Source organism: Lobosporangium transversale, assembly GCF_002105155.1.
Source record: "Lobosporangium transversale strain NRRL 3116 chromosome Unknown BCR41scaffold_36, whole genome shotgun sequence".
NCBI lineage: Eukaryota > Fungi > Mortierellomycota > Mortierellomycetes > Mortierellales > Mortierellaceae > Lobosporangium > Lobosporangium transversale.
This window is the reverse complement of record NW_019029014.1, coordinates 59,917-87,874: the sequence shown is the minus strand read 5'-3', so window position 1 is coordinate 87,874 and position 27,958 is coordinate 59,917. Positions and strand designations below refer to the sequence as shown.

The 27,958-nt window shown below is 40.6% G+C and overlaps 8 protein-coding genes across 8 annotated transcripts; 1 reads left to right on the top strand and 7 right to left on the bottom strand.

Annotated features, from left to right (window-relative positions):
- Positions 1-169: 169 nt before the first annotated feature.
- BCR41DRAFT_424339 (hypothetical protein) lies at positions 170-2,630 on the bottom strand. The gene is made up of 8 exons (XM_022030413.1): positions 2,329-2,630; positions 2,005-2,161; positions 1,506-1,896; positions 1,120-1,396; positions 968-978; positions 851-872; positions 574-749; positions 170-477 (listed from the first exon to the last, which is right to left on the bottom strand). The coding sequence occupies exons 1-8, from the start codon at positions 2,486-2,488 to the stop codon at positions 292-294; spliced, it is 1,380 nt and encodes a 459-aa protein (XP_021878538.1). The 5' UTR covers positions 2,489-2,630; the 3' UTR covers positions 170-291.
- Positions 2,631-2,928: 298 nt separating this feature from the next.
- On the bottom strand, positions 2,929-5,342 carry BCR41DRAFT_424338 (hypothetical protein). The gene is made up of 8 exons (XM_022030412.1): positions 5,022-5,342; positions 4,746-4,905; positions 4,240-4,624; positions 3,853-4,150; positions 3,701-3,711; positions 3,579-3,600; positions 3,276-3,451; positions 2,929-3,170 (listed from the first exon to the last, which is right to left on the bottom strand). Exons 1-8 carry the CDS (start codon positions 5,185-5,187, stop codon positions 2,964-2,966), a joined length of 1,425 nt encoding a protein of 474 aa, XP_021878537.1. The 5' UTR covers positions 5,188-5,342; the 3' UTR covers positions 2,929-2,963.
- Positions 5,343-6,805: 1,463 nt separating this feature from the next.
- Positions 6,806-11,491, bottom strand: BCR41DRAFT_309738 (hypothetical protein; the record flags this gene model as incomplete). The annotated part of the gene is made up of 9 exons (XM_022020965.1): positions 6,806-7,034; positions 7,159-7,368; positions 7,475-7,671; positions 7,783-9,104; positions 9,263-9,983; positions 10,133-10,334; positions 10,502-10,707; positions 10,860-10,958; positions 11,102-11,491. 9 exons carry the CDS (start codon positions 11,489-11,491, stop codon positions 6,806-6,808), a joined length of 3,576 nt encoding a protein of 1,191 aa, XP_021878536.1.
- A 1,719-nt stretch (positions 11,492-13,210) lies between these two features.
- On the bottom strand, positions 13,211-14,954 carry BCR41DRAFT_424336 (mitochondrial carrier domain-containing protein). Its single transcript, XM_022030411.1, has 3 exons — positions 14,009-14,954; positions 13,600-13,863; positions 13,211-13,488 (listed from the first exon to the last, which is right to left on the bottom strand). Exons 1-3 carry the CDS (start codon positions 14,889-14,891, stop codon positions 13,232-13,234), a joined length of 1,404 nt encoding a protein of 467 aa, XP_021878535.1. The 5' UTR covers positions 14,892-14,954; the 3' UTR covers positions 13,211-13,231.
- A 727-nt stretch (positions 14,955-15,681) lies between these two features.
- Positions 15,682-18,619, bottom strand: BCR41DRAFT_358950 (hypothetical protein). Its single transcript, XM_022025151.1, has 4 exons — positions 18,099-18,619; positions 17,934-17,969; positions 17,510-17,598; positions 15,682-17,152 (listed from the first exon to the last, which is right to left on the bottom strand). The coding sequence occupies exons 1-4, from the start codon at positions 18,310-18,312 to the stop codon at positions 15,752-15,754; spliced, it is 1,740 nt and encodes a 579-aa protein (XP_021878534.1). The 5' UTR covers positions 18,313-18,619; the 3' UTR covers positions 15,682-15,751.
- Positions 18,620-19,630: 1,011 nt separating this feature from the next.
- On the top strand, positions 19,631-22,898 carry BCR41DRAFT_388479 (hypothetical protein). Its single transcript, XM_022028008.1, has 3 exons — positions 19,631-20,407; positions 20,556-21,331; positions 21,448-22,898. Exons 1-3 carry the CDS (start codon positions 19,750-19,752, stop codon positions 22,750-22,752), a joined length of 2,739 nt encoding a protein of 912 aa, XP_021878533.1. The 5' UTR covers positions 19,631-19,749; the 3' UTR covers positions 22,753-22,898.
- Positions 22,899-23,028: 130 nt separating this feature from the next.
- Positions 23,029-23,481, bottom strand: BCR41DRAFT_373056 (hypothetical protein; the record flags this gene model as incomplete). Its single annotated transcript, XM_022026737.1, has 2 exons — positions 23,029-23,274; positions 23,386-23,481. 2 exons carry the CDS (start codon positions 23,479-23,481, stop codon positions 23,029-23,031), a joined length of 342 nt encoding a protein of 113 aa, XP_021878532.1.
- A 1,328-nt stretch (positions 23,482-24,809) lies between these two features.
- On the bottom strand, positions 24,810-25,373 carry BCR41DRAFT_358947 (ribosomal protein L36-domain-containing protein). The gene has a single exon (XM_022025150.1). It carries the CDS (start codon positions 25,338-25,340, stop codon positions 25,059-25,061), a length of 282 nt encoding a protein of 93 aa, XP_021878531.1. The 5' UTR covers positions 25,341-25,373; the 3' UTR covers positions 24,810-25,058.
- Positions 25,374-27,958: the final 2,585 nt, after the last annotated feature.

Genomic DNA, 27,958 nt, shown 5'->3' with positions numbered 1-27,958 from the left:
GTTTAGGGACTAATAAAATATAGCAAAACCCATTAGGCAGAAAAAGGATCTACAAATAAATTAACCGAAAAAAAACGTGCTAGGATATTAGACTACTTTAAGCAGATCTGAGGGCTGAAGACTGAGGGCTGAAGGGTTGCGGTTCTACATCTACGGAAGAAGAATTCGGGATCAATATTACTTTTTTATTAATATTAGATGTTGAAATAAATAATATACTCTTCACTTTTCTTTCTGCAAGCTACCTCATTACATTTTACGAAAGGCCACTAATCTATCAAGTCTCAACCTTTAGTTTTCATGAAGTAGCTTCCTAACTCCTTCCTGTGGTAATGCAGGAAGCATACCGCGGGTTTCGGCCAGTGGGAGCCAAGCAATCTGGGGACGATGTGCAAAGTTTTTGGTATGTGTGCGCATAAATAACCACTCAGGCGTATACTTGACCATAATATGTCGAACCATGCGCTCGATCCAAGTCTAAAAAAAAAAAAAAAAAAAAAAAAACTTTTTAAAATACTGTTTTTCGTCGAGGAAAAAGGGAAAAAAAAAAAATTTTGCAGACATATCCAGTACCTGTCCAAACATAACCATGGACCATTCTTTGCTGACGTTGAACTTTTGGAGTGCATGAGGGTATCGTTGTCGGTAATACTCTTCAAAGCCTGCTATGACGCTCTCTTGTGATCTACCTGCCATGTTATAAATGCAGTTGGCAAGGACTGTTGCGTCTTGCATTGCATTTACGGCACCTGCTCAACAAATGAAAACAAAGAGTCAATTAATGACCACTTCTCCTCGATACAAACAGATAAACAAACAATGACAACGGCAATAGGATTTGCTCTCTTACCTTGACCGGCTCCAGGAAGCATCTATATTCATACACGCAAATACACAATAATATGAGTTATTTCATTCATAGTAAACCAGAATAGGAAAGGCAAAAATTTTTTTTATGTCATCGTACCTTGTGACAAGCTGCAGTTTTTTTTTTTTTTTTTTTTTTTTTTTAAAAAAAAATCATAGAGAAATAATGCATCAGCGGTTAAAATGTAAGAATGGCTCATTTATCCTACACATAAAGCATCATGTATGTCATTGTTATTCTTTATACTGTACCATCACCAAGAAGGACAGTCCGGCCATGGAACCAAGTCTTGAAGATTTTCTCCTCCAAAAATACTCTCGAGATAAGGTCCTTGGGTGTTTCATCGATCAATTCACCCATTGTTCCTCCCATTGGAGAGGGTAGGTCATAAAAATCTTTAATCATCGCCTCATTTGACTCTGGAGTCCATTCTGTGTTACGGAATTTTTGTTCTTTCACCTCAGCCTCTGTCAGCTGGACAATCAATGACCAACAAATATGGTTGTTGGGAACACTAACAGCATGCCACTAATTATATGAAAGAACATTAAGGTTAGTCGATCGAGCCAACAGCCGATAATTCAAAAAGGATAGTGAAGGAAGAAGATGTAAAAGCGAATAAATGTTTTTTACTTACACTCTTTCTATCCTTGCCAAGAACGCACATAAAGTGCGAAATGTTACTCTTGAGCTGTGGATATTTTTCAGGATGACTGGGCTTTGCTACACCGACCATACAAATATCTCCCAAGACCATATCCTCTAAATCCTCCTTGGGGACAGGCGTACCTTCTTCTCCCATACGATTGAAAAGATCCTGTCGGATCTTACTATAAGCGCCATCTGCGCCCACAAGGATATCACCTTCAAATGTGGAACCATCTTCACAATGGATCACTACCTTATCAGATTCTTTTTCCTCTGCTCGGATGACTTTTTTGCCCTGCGTGATCTTCTCGGAAGGAACATGTTTGAGCAAAAGCTCATACAACCTTGGTCTCTCAAAGAGCAAATTCTCATAACCAGTTCTAGTTGTGAAAGGTGACATCCGAATCAATAAGAAATCAGCCGTTGTGTTACCATTCGATCATTCGATGCAGTGTAACGGTGCACTGTTTTTTTTTCTCCTTTTTTACCCTTTCCGACCCATCAGTTTGATCGACCCAAAGAGCTTCATGTCTGATTTGTAAATGTCCAAGGAAGGAACGGGTAACGATATTTCTTCTAATGCTGGAAGTAAACCAAGTTGCTCAAACACTGGAAGTATATTGGCGCCTAAGGTTAATGCCGATCCTAAAATATTATCAAAACCATTTTAAAATATAAAGGTAAATAAATGTTATGTGTTTCTTTAAATTAACGGGATAGATGGAGAAACACATGTTTAATGTGTGTGTGTTTGTAGTTCCAGTTATTCCTGTTTCAATAACGTAAATACAAACTACCCATAAAGTAATTACCTAAGGCACGGAGCTTAGTGGCTCGCTCATAGATGTGATAGGGAATTCCTGCACGTTCCAGAAGAATGCCCAGCAAGAGTCCTCCTAGACCAGCACCCACGATCATAACATTTGGCTTTTCAGACTTGGTTTCTGTTTGTTGATGATTTTGCGTTTCCATAATGAATGAAATGAAATTAAGGAATTAGAATGAAAGATGAAGAGAACAAGATGAATGCAGAATACACATTTAAAATGAAAAGAAAGAAGAGAGAAGGGGGAAGAGGGATTGAGGATGGAAACAAGTTTCAATAGAGCATGAATGATACATATGAGAGTTTCAAAAAGCGCTCAAACTCACTTCCCCCGGGGGATGGCAGCCCAATTCTGGGCTCAAAATTGCTATAAAAAATATCGTATCGATCAAAGACCTGTCTTTTTCACTCTCTTCCGCTTTGCATTTGCATAGGTGATACAGTGCTATGCCATGCCATGCCGTGCCGTGCCACGTGTTGCTCATTTTAATAAAATAGTGCCATGCATTAGACATTTTTGGTAGACAAGACATCAAATGGAAGGACCAAACAGGTATTTTATGCCTTACTCATCTTTTAAGCATAACCACTTTATTATTATTAATGTTGTACTTGTTGTAGTCAAACAGCAGATGCCAATTCTTCATTTTCAATTTTCCTTCTATTACTACTCACTTGAGGAAGCACTTTTGTTGTCCCTCGATTTGGAATCTGTGGTAACCATTCGATCTGAGGACGATACTCATAAACCGTACTCAATTGCCAAGAAACCACTATTTTAGGAACAATATTAAACGTCAAAAATCTACGGATTTTATCCGTCCATGTCTAACAAAAAAAAAAAAAGCAGATACACAAGCAAGGAATTAGCAATAAAACATTGAAGAGAAAGATCAAATAAAAAAAAAACAAAAATAAAAAAAAGGCATTTACTTGACCATAAATGCTTTTCATGGCATTGCTGCTGTCTTGAAACCGTCCATATGCATGGTTATATCGTTGATGAAAGTAATCCTCAAATGCTGCAGTAATACTTTTACTGGATGTGTCTTCCAAGTGATAAATGCAATTAGCGAGCACTACAGCATCCTGCATAGCGTTGACTGCCCCTGTTTTTAAAGAGACATTTAGGTATTCGTTAATTTTGGTTGGATAATTATAATAACAACAGCTCTAAGCTAATGAAAAAAAGAAAAGGTGGCGGCCTGTTCTTTGTTATAAAATGTTCTTTGTTACCTTGACCAGCCCCAGGAACCATCTTGAAACAAGAAAAAGAAAATAGCGATAAAGATTTGTGAAGTCAGTAATGTCAGCAAAAAGGATAGATATTTATAAATAAGTTGAGAGGGTTAAAATACCTTGTGGCATGCTGTAATTGTTATTATTATTATTAAATAGTCAAATACAGAAATAAGTCGAAAGATCGAAACAATAACGTTAGTTGGTTATAATGGTTGATCTCATGGGAAAGAACAAATATTTTCTAAGCTTAGTTTAGACTTAAACTTACAGTCTCCAAGGAGGCCAATGCGACCATCAAACCAGGTCTTGAACATCTTTTCTTCCAGGAATACTTTAGAGATGAGGTTTTTGTCCGTTAGCTCAAAGAGATCATTCATTTTACCCCCCCATGGACAAGGTTGGTCTTTAAACTCCTGAATCATAGCCTCAACTGCATCTGTAGCCCATTCACCTCCTGTAATACCACCGCTCCCGTTGTTAAACTTTTCATTCTTGGCCTCTTCAGGCGTCAGCTGCTTTGCTACCGCCCAGCAGACCCTGTCCTTAGGCACCCTAACTGTAGTCCACTGAACAAAAAATAAAAGGCAAATTAAATATTGGTATATACTTGAATGTAAAGATTTTTTTTTTTAAAAAAAAAATGTTAATGACTTACGATCTTAAAGTTCTCCCCAAGAACATTTGAAAAATGTGAAGCGCCATCCTTGAGTATTGGATAACGGTCAAGGTTAGGAAGCTGTGCGATTCCAACCATACTAACCCATCCGATCGAATAGTCCTCTAGATCTACTCTGGGAAGACGGCCTTGATCGTCTAACTGCTTGTAAAGGCTCTGTCGTACAGCACTATATGCACCATCAGCTCCAACGAGCATGTCTCCTTCATAGGAAGTATTGTCTGAACAGTGAATAAACACCTTCTCGCCTTTTTCTTCCACAGAAATAACTTTCTTGCCAAGACTAATCTTTTCGACTGGAACCTGCTTCCGTAATAGTTTATAAAGCTTGGGCCGTTCAAAAAGCACATCATCGTATCCTGTACTATTTATTCATAGATATTTATTTATATAAAATTTATTATGAATCAATTCTTTTTTTTTATTTTATTTTTTTATTTTTTTTAAATTGCAAAATGAGAAAGCTGTTTTTTACATAGTTTTACCTTTTCTTGGTTAACATCTCGATAGTACCAAGCTTTGTCATATTCACTTTCTCATACATGTACGCCTTATAATGTGGTACAGAGATACTTTGAAGTTCCTCTAACAGACCCAGCTGCTCAAATGCAGGCAAAATGTTGGGCCCCAATGTCATGATGGATCCTGTTATCGATCAAGGAAGTGAATTTATTTGATCTAACAATTAATAAAAATGTTTTCTTTCTGTCCATTTTTCTATTTTTTTTTTTTTTTTTTTTTTTTTTAATCTAATAACTTACCAAGTGCACGAAGTTCCGATGCACGCTCGTAGACATGATATGAAACGCCAATACGTTCCAATAGTCCGGCCAAGAAAAGGCCACCAATGCCAGCACCGACAATCATAATCTTGGCCTTTGGCACCGTGCAACTTTGTAGTGACCTTGCTCCTATATTGATTGACATGTTTTTAAGCCGTACTTTTTCAAATTGTAGTCTATGTGTACTAAGAATAATAATAATAAAAATAATAAAAATAATAAAAAACAAAAAAAGAAATTAAAGAGAATGGAATGAGGAAGTAAAATGGAATGAGAGATGGAGAGTGAAGAAAAGAGGATTCGCCTTTGACTTGGAAACAAGAGAGAAGGAAAAAAAAAGTTTATACAGCCACAGTGCAAATAATAGATATTTGTATTGCATTTCTAACCTCATATTGATTGCCTCTTATTATTAACAGTTCCCCATTCAGAATGGTTTTGGTAAGGAAAAATTGCTCATACGGTCGGCAATAGTCAACCTCCACTATAGGAATGAAGTTCTTTCCTAATCTTGGAGATTGACTTTAAATGTGAATGCTCATAATTTTTGTGTTAATTTCTACCTGCTTTTGTCCATATCCGAACAGAGAGATCACTGATAACATGGATACCATTCATGGCTGGTATAACTGCCATTGACCGTAATCAAAAGCTCGGGACAACCCTCACCTCAAGAAGGCAAAGAGTTCATCAATAATAGCGCTGGTCATCAAGTGCTAGACGAACATTACGTAGTATATTTAACATGTCTATTTGTTCACATTCCTATGTGCGTTTACGTTTAATTAATAAACCTTTGATGAAAAAAAAAAGATTTTATTCCTCTTGTTCCACAATCATCAAAGCCCATTTTGGAGAAGTGGGAATGAATACATGTAACAGGCTATGATCTGTATGCTGACTCTCCCCAATCACATCGAAACTGATGCTTTTTCTCTTATTTCCTATGGCTCCTCTTGCTCTTCATGTTTATGCTGTTGGAATTGAAAAAGAATAAAGGTTTCTTTATATTGTCTTGCTCCTCCGACGCGTAATGGGACGCGTGACGACGTGTCCAAACAGACTACCGTGCCATTTAAAGGGTTTCTCTTTCCCCCCCTTTGCTTATATCTGTTGTCATGATTGGCCAATAATAACCTCCCTATCCTAATCGCAATCGTGTTCCCCTGACGCCAACACAGATGCGACGTAATGCAATGCACTATGCAGTGGTGTTACCAAATTGTTTCTATTAGGTTAAAAAGGAACGTTTCTGCGACGCATTTTGTTGAGTTTATGTTCAAAGTTGTCTTGATCGGAAAGTGTGGCACCGGTGAGAGATTGCCAGTGTTTTCATAAAAGTTCGTTTTTCGACAACGACAACAGAAGCTACAATACACGGGCGCTGAATAAGATGAAATCAGATAGAACAAATGCAATAACATGATCAAAAAGAGCCAAAAGAAGCTCCGTGATTAGTTTACTGAGCGCCCGCAAACACAGAAATTTTATTGCTTCAGCCATTCATACTCTTCTTATGCTCTCTACTCGAACAAGCTGTATAAAAAACAGCCTCGCGTACTCCTAATATATTTTTCGATGTTGCTTCTGGTTACTTTTTTTTTTTTTTTTTTTTTTTTTTTTAATACTTAATGATTCTATCTACATTTTTTAAAATGTTCCTAACGAAAAAATGCCTCCTTCCTCCTCTTTCATTAATTTTTTTTTTTTTTTTTTTTTTTTTTTTTTTCATTTTCCTCCAATCTTGTAACGAAAATTGTATTTTAGCCGCGAGGCTTCTGCGCCGTGGTATCATATGCTCTGACAAGACGTCCTGTGCCAGATTCGTTTTGCGAGAATGCAAATCCGCGGTTGCGACGGAGACGTTGGATGTTCCGCACCTTGTGCACTGCCTTTCGGAATCGCTCCATCCTGGGTCGGTAATCTGGGATGTTCAGCTTTTGAATCTCTTGTACATAATGATATGTCCTTGGGAAGAATGTACGCTTCATACTATTAAACGAATGAGTAAAGAAATACAAAAAAACAAGTGTGAGTCAATGGTGACCAAGTACATGAGTAGAGGTATTGGTTATCAAAATAAATAAAAGAAAAAAAGCGACGGATGAATACGTACTACTTGAAAGTGTAATCACGCAAGTTGCAGAACATGGGTAGGAGGATGATTGTGAGCCAGAAAACAGGTTGACTATAAATGGGTCCTACAACGCCGGCATATTCAGGAGTCAATCCGACCTTTGCACCAATAATTGCAAACAGTGGGAAGAAGCCCAGCCAGAAAAGCATCGAGCCAGGAATGGAAATATACGCGTATTTGTTCCAAAGACTATGAGCGAACAAAAATAAAACCAAAAATAAGCACATTAGGATCTGTGGAACAACCTTGTAAAAAAAAAAAAAAAAAAAGCAACTCAGTTTGCTTTCCAACTTACTCTGTGATCAATCCTGCCTTCAAAAGCACAGTGCCCAAAACAGCCGTGTAAAGCGTTACACTCATGACCCAAGCACCGCCAATGGTACCAGTGACAGTAATCAAATCGTTCCTGAAGATAAATGCCACGGCAAAGAACAGAACAACAGAATGGTAAATAGCATTGGATGCCCATCCCCAGAATGTTTTAACATTAAACTATAAGTAAATCACATGAGGCGGATAGTGGGATCATCCAGGCATTAGCAACAAATCTTGATCTTTAACAGATCGATTCAACTCATATGTAGAAAAAGTTACACAACTTACAAACTCGCTTTTCTGTCCTAGCATATACATCTGAGGGTAACGGTCCAACATCCTAGCACTGACATACTGGTCAAAGATTCCAAGAGACAAGGGCGGCAGTACAGTCAAGGCGACATTATAAAGTGAGATGGTCCATGACTCATAGACAGTCTGTCCAGAAAAGCAGTTATAGGATGCATACCAGAATTGAGTCATGTACAAACAAATGTTCTTGTAGAAACTAAAAAGAATCAGTTTGCTGAGACGCTGATAGCTCCAAGCACCATGAACCAAGAGCAACTTCTTGAGGTAGCGGAATTGAGAAATGGCAAAGTCGGCACTGCGAGCAGCTTGAAGACCTTCTAATCCAGAGATACCAACGCCCACATGAGCAGCTTGGATCATAGATACATCATTAGCACCATCACCGATAGCCAAAAGAATCGAGTTGAGATTACGCTTGACCAACTTGACGACCAATGCCTTCTGAAGAGGGGATACACGGCAGCAGACGACAGCTTTGCAGAGACAAGCCAGTTCCAAAAACACTTTTTCGATATCTTTCTCCAGTGCAAAGCCAAGAGATTTACCATCAATAATGAGTGCCAGTGGTTCAATATCATCGCCACGCTGGAAAGTCGACTTGATGGCCTTGACTTTAGTCTCCAAAAATTCCTTAGTCTCCCAGTGTGTTGCTTCATTACAAATAATCAGTGACATATCTTCTTGAATCAACTTGCAGCTGTATCCAATGTTGATGGCGGTTTCCTGTCTGTCTCCAGTGAGGACCCAAACTTTGATGCCTGCCTGCTGCAATGTATGGATTGTCTCAGGAACACCATCCTGAAGCTTATCCTCAATGGCAGTAGCACCGAGCAAGAATAAGTTCTTCTCAATCAACTCTGCAGCCTTATCCAGTTCATCAGATCGATTTTGGATAGTAGTAGCAGCGCGGTCGTAAATTTGGCACCAGTTTTGGTATTCACTCTCAGGGATTTCTCTCATGGCAACACAAAGGGTGCGAAGACCTTCCGTAGCATAGTCCTCCAAATGCTGCATGGTTGCATCCACAAACTCATTCTCAGTGCCCAATCTCTCCAAAATAACAGTGTCTGCACCTTTGCAGTAAAGCTTGATCTTTTTGTCTGGTCCACGCACAATGGTTGACATGCGTTTGCGGGTCGAATTGAATTCACACACGTTAAGGATCTCATACTCCAGATCATGAGGACCAACTTGGATGTTAACTGAACGGGGTCGGCGAGTCGTGAACTTGTATCCTAGGGTAGCAGCACCAGAGACAAGCGCTCCTTCATCAGGTGAAGATGCTTGGTAAATAATTTCTGTAATGAATGGGAGAGAAATGAAATACAAATGCATATATCAGTAAGGTCAGTAAGGTCAGTAAGGTCGGTAATGAAGACTTTAACTGAAATGAGGGAAAAAAAAAATTACAACCGTAATTGTTTAATATGAAGAACATTTTGTCTCTGCAAAGTACCTGTGGGATTGCTCTCTTGTCGCTCTGGAATAACAGTATGACAGACTGCAAGGAGTGTCAAAAACTCATCAATGACATTGCTAGTGGGATGATTCTTAAGATTGGCATCAAGTTGCTTAAAGTCGTGCACACCCACTTCCATGCCATCTTCAACACGAGCCTGCTTTCCATCTTCAACCACATCCGCATAAGCCAATCCTCCAATAGAGCACTGACGGAACTCCATCTCGTTACATGTCAATGTTCCAGTCTTGTCCGAAAAGATGTATTCGATCTGTCCGAGCTCCTCAACCAATGAGGAGGTACGGGCGAGAGCAGGGGTATCGGTCTTTTCGTAATACATGTCCAGATCCGAATTGATGAGTTGCGCCTGCCAAAACTTGACAACCTCCATGGTAACCATCAAACTGATAGGGATTAAATTGTTGTACAGAATCAAGAAGGTGAGAATGTTGCGCCCAAAATCCGACCAAGATGATCTAGTGACGCTGATGTATAAAAGCTTGTCAAGGTTGTTATTCGTAATGACCATGTTGCCGATAGCACTGGCGAGAGACATGGCCAGAAGAATGCCGAACAAGAAGATGATCTGAACGTTTGTCATCTTTTCCACCGAGGTGCGTTTGATAGGAGTTGCCGACGCATTACGCATAAGCTTGGATTCGTGACCTGTGAAGATGACAATACCATAGACCCAGTTAGTGTTGCGAAGTTGAGCACCCTATGAAATAAAGTTTATAAAATAAAAGTTATCGTCAGTTTTATTATTATTGTTATTAAGTTCCGGATATTTGACATCAAATGAATCAACAATACGGCATTCAAAAGAAAAAAGAAAAAAAAAAAAAAAAAAAAAAGGAAAAAGCTTACTCTGAGAAGCACTTGAGTGGGATCAAGTGGTAGCTCTTTGGGTTGTCCATGTGCACCGTTCATAAGCAAAGTTCCTTCGAAAGTGTAGAGGCTGTTGTTGGGTTGTTCTGAGCGAATGAGCCCTCCGATCTGCGATACATCCAGCGGTGTGAGCAAGCTGGCGGTTTCTGGTAATGCTTGCTTAATCTTCAAATTGGTTTCGCTGTTTGTGAAAAAGGTTAGAGTATAAAAAAAAAATCAGCAAAAATAGAAATCTCTGCCTGAGGCTGTGCAGTACAGCCACGCGATCCTCTTGTCCAAAATCGCCAAGTCTTTTTTAGTTTCATGTCATATTTTGTTTGTTGCAAAAGTTGGCTGTTGTTATCTTACCCATCCAAGTTACTAGTTTCGATGTAACACATTCCCTCTGGTTCAGAAGAGCTCAGTAAGACCAGATCTGCAGGGAAGGGCTCGCCTCCCTCCACACGTACAATGTCACCGACTTTAATCGAATGCCACGGCTTGGGCACAAATGCGTTTCCTTGAAGAACCTTGGACTTTCGTGCATTGGTTTCACTGTCTGATGCATGTCGTTTCTTTTTATTTTGATTAAAAAAAAGGAGTTAAATAGGAATTAAATAACTTGTGAATGATCCATTTTCTGTCTCTTTTTTTTTTCTGACAATGGTCTGGATCATTCAAATTTAGATTGTTCTCTTATACGTTAGTCCTTCCAAACGATACTTACAAAGTCTTCCATGACCTCCTTGACAGCTGTAGCAAACAAGACAAGCGCCAAGGGAACTGCAGTTGTATATCTGGATGTGGGAGATACATCTTCGATTTGCTAATACAATTTAAAAAAAAAAAAAAAAAAAAAAAAAAAAAAAAAAAAAAAAAATTGAAGCGTAAGTTGTGTGTGCACTCAAACATTCACAATTATAGCAGAGTATGTAGTAGCAAGGAGGACTTTTCTTTTCTTTTCTATACCTGAATACATGCGGTGAACAAGAAAAAGATGTTGGCGTATTTGGAGAACTGTTCATACAAAAACTTTGGCAAGAAGGTAAAGTAGTTGTATTTGGAAGTAGAGATGCGATTGTGCAGGTATTTGCCCTGAGCATTTCGTTCTGGATTGTTGAGATAAATGATACGGATGCCCTCCTGGTTATCTCTAGATTGACCAGTGAAATTAGCCACGAACGACTTCCAAGCCGACGGAGGTTTATGAACTTTACCCTGACCCGAAGATGAAGTGGCAGACCTCTCAGGAGGATATCGGGCCTGTGAAGTAGAAGAAGGAGAGTTGAGGGAAGTATTGCTGCTACTGTTGTCGAATCCACCGAACTGGCCCTCTGCAGACGTCAGGGGGATGTTCATGTCGGAATAGTCAGACTCCTTGGAGGAGTGGCCACGCATTGGTGATGATCAATCAAGCAAAAAAGACTGACAGAGTAAAAGGTGAATATTTTGAGATGGAAGTAAAGATGAGAGTGAAACTAGAGGATGAAGAATTAGATGAAGAGACTGATAAAAAAAAAAAAAATAAAAAAAAATGAAAAAGAAAATAAAAAATAAAGATGATGATGATGAGGAACGAAGAGAGAGACAGAAAGATAAAAAAAGAGGCGGGAAACAGGAAACAGGGGGAACTGACTGAAGGTAAAGATGGACAGACAGTGAAGACAGACAAGGAAGAAAGAAAAAAGAAAAAAAAGTTTAAGCAGTCTCTTTTTTTTTTTTTTTTTTTTTTTTTCACCTGCGAGTCTAGAAGTAGTTATAAATTAGTAGTGTAGTAGTCGTCTGACAAGTTAGACTAGTCTGATGACAATGAGCTTGGAAATGAGAATAAGAAATAGAAACAAAGACCAATGTGGACAGAGATGAAGCTTTTTTTGTTTTTTTTATCTTCCTTTCTTTCCTTAATCAGATGAAGGATTGCAATGGTAATTGAGAAAAAAATAAAAATAAAATAAGAGCTAGAAACGTTTCAATGTGAGTATATGAGAAGAGGGACAGGCAAGTCAGTAAGTTATAACTTGTAAAAAGACATGTGGTAGAAACAAACTATAAACTCACACATGCACTGAACTATTTTTCTTTATTTGTATTTTTAGTCTTCATGATATACCAGATAACAATACATTTTTTTTACCTTCACTGTCAGTACCAGTTATCCCAGTTACAACCCACCCCCACTTCCAAAGGGAATAAATGGCAGTGCTGTCTTTCGTTGTTTGTAAAAAAAAAAAAAAACAACTGAGAATAGGAGAACAGCTTGCTGATTACTTGCGCCTGCTGATCTGTGTGTGAGCTTATTGATGATTTGTGGGTGAATGGCTGACTGGGTTTCAGCGATTGAATGTTATGGGCGTCAACAGCCCGTGATATGACAAACCAATCCAAATTCAATAACACTTGATCAACAATGGATCTTGCATCTACATACATGTCTTTTGTCTTTTTTTTTAGGATTGACGGAGAATGGTGACAATAAACAAAAACAAGAGAATATCTTCAAGGAAATTACAGGGGGGAGGAACGGACAATGAGGTGGAGGCAGGAGCCGATCCGCATCTTCAAAATACAGTCGGGGTTGAGGAATGCCATATCTTTATTGTTTTGGTCCGCGCACCTTTTTGTTCCTGAATTATAGACGTCAACATCATTGTGAATAAAAAAAAGGAGATTACATTGGGGGTTCTACACTGATCCCCCATGATCATATAAAAGAAAAGATCCTCTCAACCGAATTGATCGACTGGCAGCATCGACCTTCATTGTCAGTAATGGAATGATATATACCATGCCTTGCCACCCTCCCCTATGTCTCCATTTCCCCCCTTTTTCATATTTGTCTTTGTCATCATTTCTTTTTTTCGTTTTTTCATCCCTGAAAATGCCTTCACTCCCCTATCTCCCTCTTTTTTTTTTTTTTTTAACGCGCTTTTTCTGCAGTGCAGCACATATTGTCATTGTCGTTGCCGAATCAAAAAAACTCAATCCCTTGTATGTGGGGTACTTAATGAACTCAACGAACTTGCTGTCGTGCAAACAACAACAAAAAAAGACTTGTCAACTTAATCCCCCGATACCATAGTCAAACTTATTTTATTATTACTATACGGGGTTCAATCCAACCCAGCTTCGCAACTTCTCAAAAATCATCAGTGACAGCATCGTATGAGGACCAAGACGTAACCAGCACATCGAAAACCCCTTATAAAGTGCCAATGGTCCTTCACGCTGTACCGTCTTGACTGCACAATCTATCGCAGATCGATACAACATCCCTTGCCCATTCGCATTGAACTGCTGATTCATGTATCGTACTTTTACCGTATCAATTGGTGATGTCGAAATTGAGCACACCAGTCCTATTAAAAAAAAAAAAAAAAAAAAAAAAAAAGGGAAATAGTTTAACAATCGCTGCTCTTTTTTCATCCCTCTTTTTTTTTTTATTTTTTTTTATTGCATATAAAAATTACCTGCAACAGTGCTGGCACAAAAGTGGGTCAAATACCCTTCTCGAAACCTAGCTTGGCCCTTAGAATCTTTAATCGCCAATAGCCAATGTTTCGTCGTATCATACGAAGCCAATTGTGAAGCAGTGACTACCATGGCCCGAGCCGCTGTCGGAACCACACCTCTGTACAATCCCGGAATCCCTTCTTCCACATAAATGGATCGGCATGCATCTACAATCGACGCATACCGTGGTTTACCACTGGGCCAATATGCCTGCAACCGAACTTTTTTTTTTTTTTTTTTTTTTTTTTTTTAAAAAAAAAAAAAATTATAAAGCTTATAAATTAGAAAACATGAATAGGCTTTTTTTTTTTTTTTTTTTTTTTTTTTGGGTTTGATCGTTGGGGAGGAGAGTTCTCTTAAGGTTACCTTTGATCAGATCTGTAGGATTAGCAATAACACTACCAATCATCCCACTCGTCAATCCAGACAACAGCTTCACTAAGACTGTCGTTTGTTCTCCGTTTCCTAATCCGTTGAACCCAATTCCACTGTAAATTCCTTTAAACAAGTCATAACTCCCGAATCGAATCGTCGAATAAATGCTCTCTCGCAACACTGCTGGCGCCAGTCCCGCCATCAACACTCTTGGCCCTTCCTCCCTCATGATCTCTCGTAGCAATGGAATCAACCGAAGTGTCCTGGGCACTGCTTGGCTTTTTACAGTAGGACTAGCACCAGTTGCTGTTATATTTAACCCTCCAGTTGTTTCTATTGCTCCTGTTACTCCTCCTGGTTTGACCATAGTCTCATGAGCCAACAATGCAGCGTCTCGATGATGAATCACATTTGTCACTGGCGTCGTCATGGGTGAATATGCCAAATGTGTGCTAGAGTTTGAAGATAAAAGTCCTGATCCTGATACTGACTGCAACGAGGTACTATTGCTACTACTGGCAGCAGTAGCAGTAGTAGAAGTGCAGACAACACTGGTAATACCTTGTAACCTATGTGCTGGCAGTGCAGACGATGTGTGGGCATTTGATATGTGCATAGACGGTACAACAGACCCTGCCCCTGCTTCCCCTTGTAACTGAAGTCGGGTCTTAATTACATCCACTGGATGTGTAAAGACCACTGCAATCATACAACCCAGTCCTCCAAAGACTAACTTTGCTGCTAATTCCTGACTTGGTGTCCATACATGTGGTTGCTGACCAAGTGACTGCAGTGGTCGAACTTGCTGGACTTGGACCGCCCCTGTCTTTGTTGCTTCACTCAATGCAAACTGTTGGGGTGCTTCTGCGCTCATTTTTTTTTTATTTTATTTTTGCTGGGCCAAGATGGATGAACAAATGAATGGGTTTATGAATGGAGGAAAGAAAGAGCATTGAAAAAAAAAAAAAAAAAAAAAAAAAAAAATCCAACAAACAAACAACAACCTCTGTGAATACTGCTTTCTTCCCACGTCTGTTATCCATGTGCTGTCTGATGGATTGCCCTGTCCAATGGTGCATTCATCCCCACAGTTTAAACTCAAACTCGCTCTGTAGCGGAGATGGCTCCTTACATGTAGACATTTTAATGCATCCAAAACGTGTACATGTACCTTGTTCTACAAACTTGTGCCTGAGAACTATTTTGCATTTCTTTTTATTTGATCTATCCTGTCAGAGATGATTCTTTTTGTTTTTTTGTACGATGCAGCAAAAGAAAGAATAAAAAAATACATGATAATACGGCTTGGAGATAAAATAAAAATACGGGCTGAGCAGTTTTTTAAATACGCAACAACATTAGAACGATACGAGAAAAAAAACTTTAGGCCAAATCAAAAGGTTAAAAAATACAAGAAAGGCGAGAAAATGAGTGACAAAAGGAGATACTGGACATAGAGAGAGTGATGGAAAATATGGACAAGAACAAGTCAGTCTCTCCCTCTTCCTTTGACCATACTGTACGGGTACAGATATAAGATGATTCAAGTAGATTGAATGTCGGAAATAAATATAGAAACCAGGCGCATTAAAGGGAATCCAGATATAAAAAAAAAAGTTAGCATGAACGAATGAGGACAATGTCCAACACCAGCGTCATTTTCCTTTTTTTTTTTTTTTTTTTTTTTTTTTTTTTTTTCATTTAAGCACATTCGGATGGTGCTTGTACCAGTCTCTATTGTTGATCCAATCTGTTCATCAGCTTCTCCACATCCGCATGTGCAATCATAGGGCCGTGTCCAGAGCATTTGGCCTTGGATTTGAGTTCTGCGCATAACTCATCAATATCTACATCATCAAAGTTGGGATGCTTAGCGAGCTGCTCCCAGGCTTGTGGGCAAGGGTACGCTTTTTCGTTCTCTCCCAATGGTGGCAATACGTGCTTATTGCCGTCTTTGCCAGAGAATTCCTCGCATCCATCTTCCTTGGTCAACGGCGTCGTTGTTGATGTTGCCGCTACATTAGCAAAAGCGTTGGTATAGTCAAGTAACTGGTCGCTGAATAGCCCCCCAAGCTTATCATCGTGGAATGAAGCCTCGACTGGGTCTTCAAAAGTGAAAAAATCACGTGGGTCCGATGGATCACGGAAGTCGGTGAATAAAGCTTGCGTTTGATCAAATGTGAAGGGAGCTACTGACAAGCCCGATGTGGTTGGTGTAAACTGCAAATTTGCATCAAACAATGGCGTATTGACCAATTCATCCATTGAAGGAGAAGAGCTATGTTCAGAAAGACCCGCCAAAGTGCTCAGAGGGCTTGCACTGCTCAAGTTCACCGCAGTGCTAGTCGTTGTAGGGCCAAATGGGACATATTGATTCATTTGATTAAAGGTGGTCTGACTTGGTTGCAACAACTGTTGTGATGTAACAGGGATGGTAGTAGTGGCGGTAGTAGTGGCGCTTGAGATGATAGAATTGATTGGAGCTGTGTTGCCAGTTCCATCTAGAATCTGAGAAAAGAGTGCCGCTTCCTCGGGTGAGCTATTTCTGAACCTTGGTACCACACCAGCATTATCCGTGGGAGTAGACTGGTTTACAGTGTCTTGCTCTGGTGTTGACAGATCGCTATCTAGAGGCGAATTGGGGACGCTGTCACCAACAGACGATGGTGGTGACCAGGGAAGTTGATCGTAAGTGGGGGGTTTAGCCACATTGCTCGCAGCAAAAGACTTGTTCTGTGCGGGTGTTGGGGGTGTTGCCGTATTACTACTACTGCTAGCAGAATCGAGAGTCTGTGATGTAGGACTGAGAACCGAATGCTTAGGACTCTGACTAGACTGAGCATTTTGACTACTATTGGTGTTGGGTTGCAACAGGCCATCATGACTCAATTTGGCGACGTTGTAGAGACCAGGCTGGCTGATGGGGAAGTCAAAGGTGAAAGCCTGTTCCTTGAGGAAATAGTTCTCGGTCTCGAGCTTCTGAACCATGAGCTTGAGGTTCATATTCTCCTCTGCTAGTTTGGCATCAGTCTTGCCAGGATTGAGTTCCTCAAGTTCTTTGATACGTTCCTCCAGAGACTTAACATAGCGTTCCTTTCTATCACGGAAGGCACGCTGTGCTGCTCTATTCTGGGCCTAGTGAGAAGATTAAAAGGTTAAGGGTTGAGAACCACGGAGCCGGAAAGTTTAAAAAAAATCGTCAGTAAAGTAAACAAATGCGGCGTGGCAATGGCAATGGCAATGGCAGTGGCAGTGGCGGCGGGAGTTTGTATAAAGCATTGGCATGAGATCGGACTGGGGCATGTTTCATTTACTACAACCAAAATAAACGTTTTCGTTTGTTTGTTTTTTTTTTCTTTTTTTAAGAAATGTTGATAGAGATTTGCGGGACAAATGCAGTTGTTGGAGGAAAGGGAAGGGGCTGGGACTGGACTGAACTGAACTGAACTGGACAGGGGACTTTGGCTGATTTGTGTATCTATGCACAAGTACCTTTCGCTTATTGGTCGGTTCAGTAGTCAATGGCTTGCGGCCTGCCTTCTTTGGTGCTGGCTTGCCTTCGCCGGGTGAGTGGCCGTCATCTGGTAGTAATCACCCATCATGTACAAGTCAAGATTAAGAAAAAGAGATGGGTATCATCAGCATTAAAGAAAGCCTCTCATTGACATTCTGATTGAATATTGATCCTTTCATCTCTTTCTTCACTCATGTTATGAGTGTTATGGCTTCTTTTTTTTTTTTTTTTTTTCTTTTCTTTGTTACTGCTTTCTTTCTCTCACACGTTCCAGTAAGGAGGTACAGGAGATCGATATCAGAAAGACAAAAAAAAACAGAGATAGAGGGACATGTATATGAAGATATACACCAGGCCTGGTGCGTCTTAATGTGTTCAAATGTCAGCTAGGATGTTACTCACCAGAACTCTGGTCGTTCTCTGCTCTATCGGATCCATCTACAGAGCAGTCATGACAATAGATAAAAAGTTAAACAAAAAAAAAAAAAAAAAAAAGTAATGAGTAACGAGATCTTTCAATAAACCAAGTCAATGATTAAATGAGTGAAATGAGACATCAAGACTTACGTTTAAACGAGTCATTGTTGCTGTTGGCATGGCTCTGAGAGATGACGCCCTTTCGTTTGATAGGGTCTTCTTCTCTATATTGTTCATGATGAGCAATGGTATTGGATAACATCTCCTGCGCTTCTTTGTTGCTCTGCAGAATCCTGGCCCAGTCATTATCAGTGAGTTGGACAGGGTAGATGTCAGAGTGTTGCTGTTGCTGTTGAAGAGACATGGCTTTGTGGTATTTTGAAACTGTGATGTGATTAGAAAATGAATATCAATGAATGAATGGATGAATGAATAAACGAATGAATGTATGGGTTGAGGGAGAGAGTTAAAAGAAAACAGAAAAAAAAAGTTAAATAGAGAGAAGAGTGGAGCGAAGGAGAGACAAATGAGGGTGTACAAAAAATGATATGAAAGAAGAGGAGAGACAGTCTTTGCTATCCAATTGTGAGTCTGACCAAGAAATAGGAGGATTGCTTTCAGGAAAGGAAAGAAGAGAGATGGCAGATATGAAAATGGAAGCAAGAAGAACATCACAACGGCACACGTTTTATTTTTATTTCAAGAGATTTTTTTATCATCTTGCTCTCATTAAACAATGAAAAGCAAACTTGCGATTGTCTTCTCTTAGCTTCGTATGCTATTTCACTCACGAGTATTTTTTTGCTGTTTATTTGTTTGTGTGCACTGCGCAGAAATCCTATTTGGACATGGATACATCCCAAGGTTGATCCTAATGCAAAAAGCCTCAGATAAGAAAAAAAAAGAGTGAGAACATCTGCCGCAGTATGGCAAAGACTTTCTTCATCATAAATACATATACATGTATATAATATTCCTTGAATCCTATTCTTGACCTCATCTACATTGTCCATGCTTTCGAATGTCAACTGAAAAAAGATGCGTTTGGGGTATTTTACCCTTAATATAACGCTTAATAATACTACAGCTTCCTTTAATACCAATTCTCCTCCAGGATTTAATGTTGTACCATAGTCTGTAGTTGCGGTTTTGGTGGACACAAATGTAAAACTCTCTGGCACTAGGCCCTTTTCTTTTTTAGTTCATGTCAAAATAAGAGCAGATGTTTGGATTGTCCATCCTCCTCTTCACTCTTCCTGCACACCGTCCCAATGCCAAAAAGCAAGGCAAATCAGGATTGAAGTCGTGATGATAAAAATAGAGTCATCCTTAGTCTCGAATCAATTGAGTCCAAGATGTAACCATTGCTTGCTCCGTGCGTCACCGTAATCGTTTTATAGCCATAAGATATGCCTTGTCTCAATACACGCGTTCTCTTGCGCTGTGTACCGGAAAAGTCACAACCCAGAAAAATACCAACAAGTCAACCTAACCATCTACAAACGGCTGTCGTATTGGTATTACAAAAAATAAAAAAATAAAAAAATAGGGGTATAGCGGGATGGTGAGGTAATTTGGCATTCAACAAGGACAAAGGAACCCCTCTTTTTTTGTTTTTTGTACCTGACACTCTTAATGACTTACAGTATGATATTGTACATCGAGTTTTTTTTTTTTTTTTTTTTTTTTCTGTCAGTTGCTCTTCTTGAACCATTTCTCTTTCTCTTTTTTTCCTTCTCTGCGTCCTAACTTCAACCAAAGTCTTTCTTTCACTACCATAATTGATTGAGAAAATACTAATATGGGTCAGAACCAAAGTCAACTTGAACACTATCATAAGCACCACTACAATGCAACCAACAGACAGATCCAACGGCAAAACTCTTTCTCCATGTCCACGCCCAATCTCCTATACCAGAACGGGCGCGATCGTAGTATCCAACGCTCGTCAACTTTGCAGAACATAGTTGGTAGCAATAACCACTCTGTTACGTCTTTACATCACTATCCTCAACATCAACCCGCAAGGCGATTCAGTACATCAGCTGCCACAGGGATAACTGCTGCTGCTGCAGCACTAGGTTTCGATAAATATTTACTAAAATCAGATGAAGATAAGACACAGCAGGGTGCACCATTGACCGAGACTGAGACTGAAAGGGCTGAACATCCACGGCCCTTCCTGCGTCTGATGCCCATTCAGACTGAACAGGTCTACTTTGATGAGACAGAAACAGAATCAGAACCAGATGAGGAAGAGAACAGCGATGAAGATATAAACAATCGACAAATCCCACGTAGGTTTACACCCTCACCCCTTCTAGACAGCAATGCAGGTTTAAGCCGTAGTGACTCTTATGGCTCTTCTGCGCGTGATCGCCTCGAGTTCCAAAGAACCAAGAAAGAGGAACAGGAGGATCTTTCCATGCTGTCTCCTACAGCAACAACGACTATATCAGGTAAAGGTACAGGGGCCTTTTTTTTTTTTTTTTTTTTTCTTTGTTACTTCGGCCATGGGAAGTCTTTCTGTCCCGTCCCGCCCTTTTGATGCATCTGTGGTAAGGTCATTCACATAAAAAAGATTATACTTTTTTATGTTGGCCACAGGTTCACTTCGCATGGCGCAAACTACTACTGCGACAAGGCTGACGCCAAGGCTATCGTCAACCCATACACAAAAACATATGCTGGATCACAGCAATCCTCGATACTATGGAGAAGATGATGCTCAGGACGATGACGGCAAATCCTTGGAAATCAAGCGGTACCAACTTTATGATCCACCCATGTCTAAATCATCAGCTTCAGCATCTGATGAAACTAATATTGACAGCCAAATCCAAAGTCTCTCCCTGTCTTCTCCTATGAACAACTACAACACCAACATCAATACCAACAATATCAGCAATAGCAATACTAACAACCTACTCCTTGAAGTCATCCATGAGGAGGACGAGGATTATCTTGGAGGCCACTCCAAGAGGCCGAGTCAAATTGATGATGGTAGTGACAGTGACAGTGACGACGGCAATGACGGTATCGATACTGAGCAGGATCCTGGCGCTTTCATGGTATTAAACCTTCAGCCACTACAGGAGAGGAATCGGGATCATCATCACAGCCATAATCATAGTCGTGGAGGTACCAACGCCCATTCTTCTCAAGAGGGGTTGGAAGAGGACTACGATGACGACGATGACGACGATGACGACGATGACGATGATGACGATGATGATGACTACTCTTCGTACCACTCTCGAGGGTCTGCGACAATAAGGAAAGAGATACTCTCAAATGCTTCACAAAAGATGGATGACCTAGACAGCCGTGTTCAAGAAATGGAGACCATGATCACAAGCAAACTTGGCGATATCGAATACAAGGTAAACCTTTCTTTTTCTTCTGTTTTTTTTTTTTTTTTTTTTTCTTGTCAATACTTCCGGCAGAGAAACTTGAGATATTGATAATCTCTTTCTCCTTTTTTATTCTATCGGAAAAGGTTCAAAAACTTGATAGCGAAGATAATCTGGACAGGACTGATATTGTAGATACTACAAGCCAGATTCAAATGTATCGGCAGGCAAATGGTTATGATGATGACGACGATAATGATGGTCATCTCTTGAATATAACCGCTGATAATGCTGCACTTGTTGTCGATAACAATAAGGCCTCGATCATGGAACTTCGCCAAGAGCTTCAGTCTTTCGGCATGCAATATCATGAACTTAATGACGGCTTATTAACCGATCTGATCTCTCAACTGAGAGACACTCAAAAATTAATGTTTCGCAGCTCCTCTACAGAGGTTGACCAAGTTGATCGACATCTAGGATCACGTGTCAACAGGATAGAGGCCGAGATCCATGTCAAACTGCTCTCAGATATTGAGAAAAGAATCCAAGAACGAGTTCGGGCCATGGAGCAGACTTCTGCACGGTTGGAACAATGCTTCAACAAGATGGAGGGGCGTTTGGGGGCCTTGGAGACCGTACTGACTTCAAAGAGCCGTCCATCATCCTCATCATCAACATCAAGACAAAGGCCTGAGAGCATGTACCTCGCATTGCAGCATCAATATAATCACCAGCAGCAACAGTACCAACAGGAACTAGACTTACAAAAGCAGGATCAACAAGCCTTCTCATCCCACGTTGTTGATACTTTCTTAGACCGCAATGCTTCTCCTGAGAGTCCAGTGCCATTTGACAAAAACGAAAGAACTGCTATTTCACTTTCACAGCAAGCTTCTACCCCATCTTCATCACTGACGAACCCCAGTAACCCCTCGAAATCGTTGGTACAGCGTCGTCATAGCATCACTACCACTCGCCCGGCTAGAATTATCACCTCCGCTGCTATGTTTGATCATTTTGGGACGCGTCCGCATCACCAGCAACAAAAGGAGCAAACAACACCCACAAAGTGTCATGTGGAGCCCAACATTGCAGGAGCTTCTCCTGCTTCAATTGTTTCGTCTCAACGGCGTGTAGAGCGCGCCATGTCCATGGGCAGCTTAGGCCTTCAGCAACAGCAAAAACATCAACAACAAAGCCCTCCTAGCGCATCTTCTACAGGAAATCAGCGATCGTTCACATCCATAGGACTAGCAGGTGGACCCGGACCCAAGTCTGCAAGTCATGCCATATTATCTAGTAGCGCAGAGAAGACAAAAGTACCATCTCCCACCAATTCTACTAGTAAAAACATTCGTCGACCATCCTCGTACAAGGAACTCCTTCATTTCTGGAAGGCTGGAGGAAGCACGCCTGATCTGCTCAAAAACGAGCAGCGGTCTAATTAGACAGAGGGGGGAGAGGAAAAAGGCTATTTCTGAAGGAAGAGAAAGAGAACAGTAGCATCACAACACATCTTATATATTATACATCACATATTAAACTGTTTTACGCTATTATGTTTTTTACTTGTTCTTTATTACTCTTCGTGTAGAGGATTAAAGCAAAAAATAGCTAGTGATTTTTCTGCAGGGATCTGTTTTAGTACTATGGATGAATGGAGAGCTGTCCAGAGAAATCTCAAATCCAGACATCAATGAACAAAAGTGAAGAATTTCTTTTTTTTACATTTGATAGGGAGTAATGCCTGTGAGCAGGGTGGCCCTTTCTTTTCCTCGTTCGGCCATTTCTGAAGCCTGGCGTCGAACTTCACGCGAATCGGGTGCGATCCGGAAGAAGGCAATCACATAGCAGATCACAGTGTAGGCAGTATAGGCGAAAAGGGCTACCAAACCCACACCACATGCTATCAACAATGCCACACCCAACGCTGGCAATAAGAACGCAGAGCCTAATATGGCAAAACCGCCCTAACACCGAATGAAATGAAATGTGAACACTTTTTGTAGTATCATGCACCATAATCTCCGAATCATCAAAGTATTTATCAATGAATTTTTTTTTTTTTTTTTTTTTTTTACCTCAACAATTGTAATACCAATGCCACCGACGATCAAGCATCCTAGGGTGACCAAAGACATAAACGCCGTAAAGCATCCTAGTGGGATCGCACTCATGGCTCCAAACAACAAGATCAAGATCCGAACCAATGTCGGGGAGTTATCATATTTCTGTTTCGCATATTGGTACGTAGGACGAACGTATCGTTGCACAACCGTTGAACCCTGCATAGAGGTTAACCCTTTCTTGGTCGACTCTGTTACCTTGTGGGCGGCCTCGTCTGCAGCTGTCTGAAGTTGATTCATAGTTCTTTGTAGTTTGAAAAAAGAAGGATTCTCTGCTGTAGTGGTGATGATGGGGGTTAAACCAGCACTCGTGGTTTTCTTTGTTAAGATTGTATCAAAGGTAATGGTAGTAGCACGGCTCCTTTGGTAATGAGCCGTTGGCCTGACCTCTTCCAAAGCTTCTTCTGCTGGTCTTGTATGCGGACTTGACACTAACCCTGATGAGGGCAAAGATGAGAAGAATAGAGACTGCTGCTGTTGGGGAAGTGGCGTGGCCGGAGCAATAGGTGATGCGGGTGCTGAGGATGGTAATGTAACGGAGGTGGGCTTCGGCACAGGCACGATGGCAGATGCAGACGCGGGCACTGGCTCTACTGTTCTTGTCGGTGTTGTTGACGCCGTATCAAGCGACTGAGTAGAAACACTCTCAAAAGGAGACGTTAGTGATGAGGCACTTAATGAAGAGGTGGATGTCTGAATATGTTGATTGTACACCTCTTGGATAGGCTCAGAGGCAGTAGGTAGCGAAGGGCGTTCGCGTGAACGTTTGAAAGGATTTTTGACAATGGTGGGCAAATAAATTCTTAAAGAAAGGGAAATAAGAAGAGATAATGCAATGTAAAGGAAAGGACGAAGACAGAAATAAAAGAGGGAAGGAAAGAGAGGGGTAAGATAATAACAATGATAATAAAGATGACCTTCACATGCGAGCATCACACTGACTACATAGTGATAAAAAGACGAGAGCTTCTTTGCAATCAGTTTTGTTCAATCAGTAGTTTGATCAAGTAGATAGCATGTATTCTAGTTGATATCAGTGATTAAGCTCTATACTGGACGAATGCATGTTTTTTTTATTTTATTTTTTTTCATATAAGACTTATAGAATTGGATGACGATAAAAAGAAATCATCCTTTAAAGTCCACAGCAAAGATAAAAGGCCCCTTTTCATTGTGCTAATGGTCCATTAGATGCCGTGATAATTAAAGTACATTGAAGAAATAGAAAATAAAAGAAAGAAGAAAACAGGCTATCTAACAACGCAAGTACAATGAAGCATATCCCTAAAGTTGTTTCCTGATCCAAATAAAAAAGAAAAAAAAAACTCCCAAGCTGACTCCTCTAAAATGAAACGTCTTCCACTAATCATATTCTCCTTCCCTGTTCGATGTCGTATCCTGTTCAAGAACTGTGATCTAACATGAAGGAAAAAAGATTGTCAATTTCACGGAGTTACAGTTGTTGATCTTGATCTTCCATATTAGAATTACTCCTGCTCATGTCTGCCCTACCTGGTATCTTCTCTACGATCCATCTTTGAATAATAGCTGTTACCTTTTTTTCCACCTCTGATCCAGGCACTTTAGATCTGACTTTTTTACTTTATTATTATTATTATTATTATTATTTAGCCCTGTCTTTGCTTGTGCTTTTGATTCTTTCTGCAAATAATAAAGACACGACCACGACGTTTAACAGACGAGCAACCATCACAGATCTTCTTGACCGAAGCCCTGACTTTCATTCCACGAGTGGCACCGAATCCAGAAGAAGGAAGCGTAGCGATAGAAGCAGCATTGCTCTGAAGTTGGATCTGATTCTGATAGCGAGCCATGATGGCCGTTGCAGCCATGGAACGAGTGCTTAGGCGAGGAGCCATCGATCGAGTCAACGAGACGAGGAAGGACATTATGGTTACTTTTTTTTGTGATGAACAGAAAGGATGAAAGGGTTTGTTGTTTACTTATGAATCGCCGATCACTTTGCGGAGCAAATTCTTCGATCACGTGACTTCAGAGGGATGAGCTCATTCGCTCTGCCATTCCGTTATCTCTAAGTCCTTGCAGTTGGATGTTGGCGAATATATCGGCTACGATCAATATTGTATTATTATTTACCATATGTGGTTGGGAAAAGGCCCTTGTTTATTTTCCTCCATTTGAATTTGGGGAGATCGACTCACTATTGTCATCTCCTCTATGAGGGCGTTGATAGAAGAGGAGCAGCAGAGCCTAGAAAGGCTAGGTAGCACTGCTCAGTAGGGGAGCTACCAAATCAAGCACTGTTGATGGCGTGGCCAATGGAGGGTATCGAGCTATTCCCATGATGCCAGAGATTATATTCGACGTTCCTGTTCTGACAAAACTCTGGCTTAATTTTAATTGGCAAAAGCGGTTGCAAGCAGTTATCTTGGACGAGGCTCCCTGTGTTTGCAAATAGGTATATATTTTTAGGGCACCTTATGGCCGTATTCCAGAGCTACACTCAAAGGTGCCTTGGAGCGTAGCTGTCATCGCTGTCTCAGTTACTCTTCCGCAGGTGACCCTAGAAAGGCTCAAAAGGCTGGTTCAATTCAAAGCAGATGCCAAGGTTATCAAAGCTGGTAATGATCACCCAACATTAGATTGGAAGTCCGGCATTTTGGCCATAAAAACAAGTCCAACTATTTTGCTTTTCATCTCCATGATCACAAATAAAACTATTATCTATTTAGAGATTAAGTATTAACATAGAGAATTGAAACGATTAACGGAGAACGACCACATCAAGGCTAAGATCGCAAAATATCACGCCGGATTACCGAAAATTATAAGCGAAAAATCATGGAACGACTCAAGCGTGGTGCTATCCTCATTTTACTATTTACCGAAGCATCTGGAATGGGATGCGACGTAAGCGATGTCCCTCATGTTGTGCAGCTCGCTTATGCTCCAGAATACTTTGCAAAAATGATCTTTTACAGCTCCTAAGCATTATGCAAGTATCCACCCGATATATAAACGCCTTAGCTGTGTACATCGGCAAGCCAATAAAAGCATTGTGGTATAGCGCTTCTCTTGTCTCGATCGGAATGGTCGTGTTCAAAGGCAACGATCTACCGCAAAGCCAAAAACCACATTCAACAATAAGGCCTCTTTAAACTTTACTAAACAGATTGTCTTCCCCATTGTTGCATACAAACATTAGTTCGACAGAACATTGTCGAAAGCACTTGCTTCACTTCTCTATTCTTTTCTTAACGGAAGATTCTTCGCAGCATCATATCAATAAAATACTTACGAATCCCAAAAACCCTCCACCCACCTCAACGAAGCTACCCGGATATCTATGAGTAACAACACGGCTGCAAGCTCATCTCGCCTGACGGAGTCGTCAAGTAACAATGTATGGAATGGCGAATACCCCATAAGCGACATCGACCAAAACATGGACATCGATGGGCCACTTCAAGATGAACAATGTGCTTCCCTCCCCTTATCAGCGGTGAAGAGCTGCTCCCATAAGCTCTAGCTAAACGCAAGAGCCTCGCGCACTGAGAAAGAGGGCAATTGCAGCCAACTGGCCTGCCCCGTCACTCTTCTGGCACTCAGCAACCACATGCAGCTCTAGACCAAGACTCAAGCCGGGCTCGATATTGTTTCATAGCTACAATGGGCTGAAGAAGTATCGGCGCTTCAAACGCTCCCGGCTATATCGGTCAGAAAGTCCAATGGTAATGAGGTCACCCTCAAAGTCACTAATGATATGCCACGCTTCTACGGTGCCACGAACACCCGTACATCCCACGATCACTAAAAAGCATCATACCTGCACTGTTGGGTAAAGATCGATACCAAAATCTGTGTGGCCGACACCTCCAGCTCTTGATAAGTATTCATATATGAGACGGAGAAATGGTTTGAAAGTGCTACAAAGGACACACTATCCTCATTATCAGAGTAGCCTTGGGTATATGTCCCTCCAATACCATCCTTTTCGTCCTTAGATTACCCATTACTAGATAGAGAGTAGATCAGAGCGAACATGAACTTTTATTTCTTTAGTTATTTCTCGGTCAGAATCAATAAAAGACATCACACAAATAGACCATGGCTGCCTGGAAGTGATGCGAAAGGCTGTTCCTAAGTATGCAAGTATGGCAGAAAGCCTGGGTTTGCAAGCTTCGGGCTTTATACGATCCTATAATGATGTCTAAACATGACAAGTTATCGTATTTATCTTCAGTTTGAAGAGAGGAGATTGCCCTAATAAGTATTGTATATATTCTACGTCGTACCCAGAGTACCAAGGGAGCTATGAGGGCAAAGCAGCTTGCAAAAACACGTCGATGGGTAGATTTTCTTCGGCAGCATATTTCCCTCTCTAATTTTGTATGCGTAAATAACACGTCTATGCGAGTTATACATAGAAAAGAGCCTTTCTTTGAATGCAGTGGCGATACACGTGCCCTTTCTCATGCACCATGAGGAACTCAGCTTCTTCTACATAGAGTACCAAAGACGCATGCACGACTTTGGTTGATAGGAT